This window comes from Canis lupus, chromosome 7, assembly GCF_011100685.1.
Source record: "Canis lupus familiaris isolate Mischka breed German Shepherd chromosome 7, alternate assembly UU_Cfam_GSD_1.0, whole genome shotgun sequence".
NCBI classification, from domain to species: Eukaryota; Metazoa; Chordata; class Mammalia; order Carnivora; family Canidae; genus Canis; species Canis lupus.
Window position 1 is genome coordinate 54,022,173 of NC_049228.1, and position 6,453 is coordinate 54,028,625.

The window sequence follows — 6,453 nt, forward strand, 5'->3', positions numbered from 1 at the left end:
CTCTCTCTCTCATGAATAAATAAATAAATAAATATTTAAAAATAAAAATAAAATAAAATTCTGAATCTAAGGACCACACAGTATTTAGTTGTCATATCTTCTTAGTCTCCTGCAATTTAGAATAGTTTCCCAGTCCCCCCTTTTTGCAACAATGAGAAGTCCTAGCCAGTTGTTTTGAAGAACGACCCTCAATCTGAATATATCTGATTGTTTCCTCATGTAAGATTCAGTCTAAACACTTTTGGCAGGAATAACATGTAAGACATTATAGTCAGCTGCTGCTACCAAGTAAATGACCTATTTTTGAAATAAGACAAATATTTTAAAGTAGCTATTTTAACCACTTACAACTTCTTGTTGATAACAGAAGGAGTAACAACCAAAAGGGGAAGAAATAATCAAATAGAATTTGGGTTTGTATTTTCCATTGGTTTGTTTCTTCTGGCCTATGTGCTAGATACTTAGGGGAAGCAGTTGGGAGATTGTCTAAAGGATATTGGATTTGTAGTCAGAAGTCCCAGGTTCATGTCCTAATTCTACTGCCAGCCAGCTGTGATTCTGGGCTTTAATCTCTTCATACATCACAGAAATTAAGCCATTTAACTACATGATTTGGGAAATTACTATAAGGTAGAGAAAAGTAATGTGTTAAAAATCAGTTTAAAAATATGAAACGGTGGGGCACCTAGGTAGCTCAGTGGTTGACTGTCTGCCTTTGTCTTAAGTCGTGATCCCAAGGTTCTGGGATTGAGTCTCACATCAGACTGCCTGCAGGGAGCCTGCTTCTCCCTCTGTCTATGTCTGTCTTTCTCGCTGTGTCTTTCATGAATAAATAAAAAAATCCTTAAAAAAAAAAAAAAAAGATACGGGGCAGCCCCGGTGGCGCAGCGGTTTAGTGCCGCCTGCAGCCTGGGGTGTTATCCGGAGATTGAGTCCCACGTCAGGCTTCCTATGTGGAGCCTGCTTCTCTCTCTGCCTGTGTCTCTGCCTCTCTCTCTCTCTCTGTGTGTCTCTATGAATAAATAAACAAAATCTTAAAAAAAAAAAAAAAAAAAAGATACTTTTTTTTTTTTTTTTTTTTTTTTTTTAATTTTAAGTAGGCTCCACAACCAACATGGGACTTGATCTCACAACCCTGAGATCAAGAGTCACATGCTCTACTGGCTGAGCCAGTCAGGCACCCCCGAAAATATAAAATGGTATCATTAAAATTTTATATGTCACTAATACTTGGGTTAGAAAAAAATGTTAATTATTTGGTGATACAGCCTTCATCTTAGAGGAAATCAAATGTAATACTTATAGATTACAGTGAAACACAAGCAGTTCATTTTATGTAACCTCACTTTTAAAGCTTTTATTTTTATTTATTTATTTTATTTATGATAGTCACACACAGAGAGAGAGAGAGAGAGAGGCAGAGACACAGGCAGAGGGAGAAGCAGGCTCCATGCACCGGGAGCCCGACATGGGATTCAATCCCGGGTCTCCAGGATCGCGCCCTGGGCCAAAGGCAGGCGCCAAACCGCTGTGCCACCCAGCGATCCCTCACTTTTAAAGGGAAGATAAAACCAAATTAATATTTTATAATAAATCCCTATACTGAAATTCAAGGAGTCTTTGATGTCATTTGGTGGCAATTAATATAATTACTATTGTGCTTAATATCTGCACCAACAGCCACTCTTTCTACTATTTAATGATTTTTACTGACCTAACGTGACTAATTTTGCATTACCAACTGAAATAAGTAGCTTACTAAAATTTTTTTTTTAATGTCACAAATAAAGTTACAGCAAAGTCTTACTCGTTCAGGAAACTCTACATTTGCACATGGCTCAGAATGCTCTCAATAAATGTTTATGGAAAATAAAATTAATTCAGTCCATAAGAATACCATAGGGGTGTGTGTGTATACATGATGTTTGAAGAAATTCCATAGGATTTCAGAAGCACCATTTTAAAACCAAAATGATAATTAAAAACTCTTTTTTTTTTTAATTTATTTATGATAGTCAGAGAGAGAGAGAGAGAGAGAGAGAGGCAGAGACACAGGCAGAGGGAGAAGCAGGCTCCATGCAGGGAGCCCGACGTGGGACTCGATCCCGGGTCTCCAGGATTGTGCCCTGGGCCAAAGGCAGGCGCCAAACCGCTGCGCCACCCAGGGATCCCTAAAAACTCTTTAGTCACAGAATCTTAGAGATAAAAGAGACCTAGAGATAATCTAGTCCAGTAATTCTCAAATTTTCTGTTATCAATATTCCTTTACACCCTTAAAATTTTTTGAGAACCCAAAAAACTTTTGTTTATATGGACTATATGCACCAATATCAACCACATTAGAAATTAAACCAGAAATTTGAAAATTACTTTATTAGTTTATTTAAAAATGATGATGAACTCCATCACGCTAACATAAAAAAACATCTGCAGGGAGTGATGGAGGGAATCTTTATATTTTCCAAAATAAAAAATGGAAAGAGAGGCACTATTTTATATTTCTGCAAATATGTTTAACATCTGATTTTATTAGAATACAACTGGATTTTCAGATCTGCTTCTGTATTAAATCTGTTGCAGGGGGATCCCTGGGTGGCTCAGCAGTTTAGCGCCTGCCTTTGACCCAGGGCGTGATCCTGGAGTCCTGGTATTGAGTCCCGCATCAGGCTCCTGGCATGCAGCCTGCTTCTCCCTCTGCCTGTATCTCTGCCCCTCTCTCTATGTCTATCATGAATAAATAAAATCTTTCAAATAAATAAATAAATAAATAAATCTGTTGCAATATGCCACCATATACTTGAGACAGGATGACAGGATGAGAATGAAAGTTTTGAGTAACTTCTGTTATTCTGAAAATAATTTTGACTTCACAAGTGTTGCAAACCTCTAAGGTCACCTGATCAAGTCTAAGCATTTATTTTTTAGGTATTACTACAATGTAAACTGGGGTAAACAGAGATGCAATGTCCCGCCTAAAAAAGCAATAGCTGGGGGATCCCTGGGTGGCACAGCGGTTTGGCGCCTGCCTTTGGCCCGGGGCACGATCCTGGAGACCCGGGATCGAACCCCATGTCGGGCTCCCTGCATGGAGCCTGCTTCTCCCTCTGCCTGTGTCTCTGCCTCTGTCTCTCTCTCTGTGTGACTATCATGAATAAATAAATAAAATCTTTAAAAAAAAAAAAAAAAAAAGCAATAGCTGGTATGTGGCAGAGATAGATCTCAAGCCAAATCCTCTGAATCCCAGCCTGTACCCCAACACAGGCCCTGTTTACAGGCTTTTAGGTCAAAAACTGTGGGTGATGGAGAGGGTCTCGCCATAGTCAGGGGCTGCCTCACCCTGGGCACTGCTGTGTCATTCATAATTTCTATAAAGTACAGGTCAGATGTTTCCCTGGGCATACCATTTTTCTTCTGCTTTCCAAATGCATATCAGATAAGCTAATGTTAAGACAAGTGATGAAAAGAAAAATTACTAATCATACATTATCAGAAAATAAGATCAGCATTAACAACCAGATTGATACTTACAACCATCTTGTTTACAAATCCACTGTATGCAATTGACTCGAGCAGTGTGACCATTCAGGTTGGTAACAACAATTCTTTTCTTTAGAGAAGAAAACATCAGTAAATTACAATTTATCCCATAGATAAATTAATAAATTAATAAAAGTCAGGTATCAGTGGTTTTGATGCTAATAAAAAGTTCAGGATTACTTCAAACCGAATCACCTTCCGTAATTTATAAACTTTAAATTATAAACTCTCCATTCACTCCAACATGTGCCTGCCTTTTCCACCACTCCACACTCCCCTCTATGTCCTGTGCTCTTAGCACACTGAGCTCCCAGGTCTTCATCTGCTAGCTCCTGTTAAACACCTCCATCCTCTCTACTGGAGAGCTTGTCTACATCCCAGGCTAGACAAGGTAACTCTTCCTTGAGCTCCCACAGGTCTACTTCTACCATGCTTACACCAACCCGAGAGCTGTATTGACCCAAAAAACCCTTCAATAGAGGAATTCATGATTACTGGATTCAAATTCATGGCTCAACTTTGCAGGTATTGGGTCCTTCAGCCCTAATGATATAAAGTTACCTAGCTATAACTAAGGTCCTCAGGTACCAGCTCCTTTCAAGGCCTACAGCCAAGTTCCCAGCAGCCCCTGAGACTTTCATTTCAGCAAAATCCCTCCACACTTGGGCTTTCTTTACTTCTCACACTGCTTAAGTTAACTCTGTGACTACAGTGCCTTCCTCTTTAGACTCCTTTCTCTACTGCCAATAACATTAGCTTTCTATCTGCTTATATGCAACTGAAATTCTCAAGACTGATTAAAAAGTATGCACATGTAAATGTGCAAAAAAACTAGTGTATTTCACACATAAATTACTTGAAATTGTGGAAAAATTCATAGTATTTCACTGTCTCTCTCACCAGATTAAGAATTCCCCGATGGAAAAAAAAAAAAAAAAAAAAAAGAACTCCCTGATGGGCAGGAATAATATGTTACCTCTTTTCTTTGTGTCATCACCACCAGTCCAGGGCTAGCCCATAGAGGGTCCTCAAAAATTTGCTGAATATCACTCCAAAACTTTATTTTTGCATCTGATATGCTCTTATTTCAATAATTAATTAAGTGTCCAAACAGTAAATATCTAACAAAACAAACTACTTTTTAGGCCCAATATACTTTTTGGTAACTTAAAATTCCCTAACATGGCCACAAATACATTAATTGGCTGCAGAACCACAGGCTTCTCCAGCTGAGTCAGCCTTTGATTCGGTAAAGTTTACCCTTGGAGTTCATGCTTTCAGTTGCCAGTAAGAATGCATGACAATAATAGGAAAACAAGCTTGCCAAGTAAGCTCAAGATACAAATGAGGGGATCCCTGTGTGGCTTAGGGGTTTGGTCCCTGCCTTTGGCCAGGGGTGTGATCCTGGAGATCTGGGATAGAGTCCCACATCAGGCTCCCTGCATGGAGCCTGCTTCTCCCTCTGCCTGTGTCTCTGCCTCTCTCTCTCTCTCTCTCTCTCTCTCTCTGTGTCTCTCATAAATAGATAAAATCTTAAAAAAAAAAAAAAAAAGATACGGAAAATGAATACAACCATTTCATATACAAATCTGAGTATAAAAAGGTTATGAGAATAATGGGATTTTTAATCAAATTAATAAGCAGTACAAGAAATACAAATAGCTATTTCCAGCATGGCATTTTCATTTCTATCACTTTGAGAGGCAACACTAACTGTATGGTCCAAAATTAGACAATGAGAATGGAATCACAACAACTCTGGGAAGAATGCAAAAACCGTCACTTGAAAAGTTAGGTAAAACAGCAAGAAAAAAAAAATCAACTGAATGGATGAAGTTCAAGGAATGTGCAAGTCCTGCCTTGTAACTAAAGCTTAGGATTCCTAACCCTTTTGACCTTTACCCCAATGATGCCTTCCTTAAAATGTCTATTCCCGGGCGGGGGGTTGGGGTGACTGGGTGAGCGGACGCTGAGGGGGGCGCAGTGGACGGGATGAGCACTGGGTGTTACGCTATATGTTGGCATATCGAGCTCCAATAAAAAAATATATATATGGGATCCCTCGGTGGCTCAGCGGTTTGGCGCCTGCCTTTGGCCCAGGGCGCGATCCTGGCTGGGGTCCCGGGTTCGAGTCCCGCGTCGGGCTCCCTGCATGGAGCCTGCTTCTCCCTCTGCCTGTGTCTCTGCCCCTGTCTCTCTCTCTCTCTCTCTCTAGGTCTATCACGGATAAATAAATAAGTAAATAAATAAATCTTCAAAAAATATGTATATACACAAATAGTAATAAAAATAAAATAAACATGAAAAAAAAAGTCTATTTCCAAAGCCGAAATGCAAGTGGTATTTCTTTGAAACCCAATACAAGCTTATTAAATAATTCTGAAGGAAACACAGAAATGAGGAAGCACCTGTGACTACGGCTTTCATCCAGACCCAAACTGCAAATCCTTTAAAACTCAAACTGGTCAACACCACGACAGTTCCCAGGGAAGGCTGCAGAGGCGGCTGTGTTTCCGGCGGGGTTACGTGGGGCGCCAGGCCAGGCCCCGGTGGCCCCAGGCTGCCAGGCGAGCCAGCGGCCGAGGAAGTCCCGCGCGCGCAGCCTCCCGCCGCTCGGACCGAGCGAGCGCCCCAGGGCGTCGGGCCTCTTCTCTCACCTGAGGGTCGTACAGCACCACGGAACAGGACGTGCCGAAGGCCAAAAGTCCTCCGGGCCCGGAGCTCCAGCTCAGGGCTCCCCGCACCCGGTTTGGGCAGCAAAACACGTGAGACACCTCCAGCACCGGCGCTCCCATGTCGCCGGCGGGGCCGCGGCCGAGAGCGGGGCGCGCACTTCCGGCCCCGGGGCGGAACTTCTCGCCCGGCCGCCTCTCGCGCGGGTGCCACTCGCACCGCGTTTCCGAGGCGGCCGGGGGC

The 6,453-nt window shown here is 41.8% G+C and overlaps 1 protein-coding gene across 6 annotated transcripts in view; it reads right to left on the reverse strand.

Moving 5' to 3' along the window:
* The window catches only part of ELP2 (elongator acetyltransferase complex subunit 2), a 48,653-nt gene extending 42,263 nt beyond the window's left edge, over nt 1–6,390 (reverse strand). For 4 of the 6 annotated variants that reach the window (XM_038543490.1, XM_038543489.1, XM_038543488.1 and 1 more), the window contains exons 1-2: nt 6,195–6,388; nt 3,529–3,607 (exon numbers count right to left, since the gene is read on the reverse strand). In XM_038543490.1, the coding sequence (XP_038399418.1) occupies nt 3,529–3,607; nt 6,195–6,332 (217 nt within the window). In that variant the 5' untranslated portion in view covers nt 6,333–6,388. Of the gene's footprint in view, nt 1–3,528; nt 3,608–6,194 lie in introns of all 6 variants that reach the window. The other 2 variants (XR_005362507.1, XM_038543491.1) reach the window with 2 other exon arrangements.
* Between the last annotated feature and the right edge of the window lie 63 nt (nt 6,391–6,453).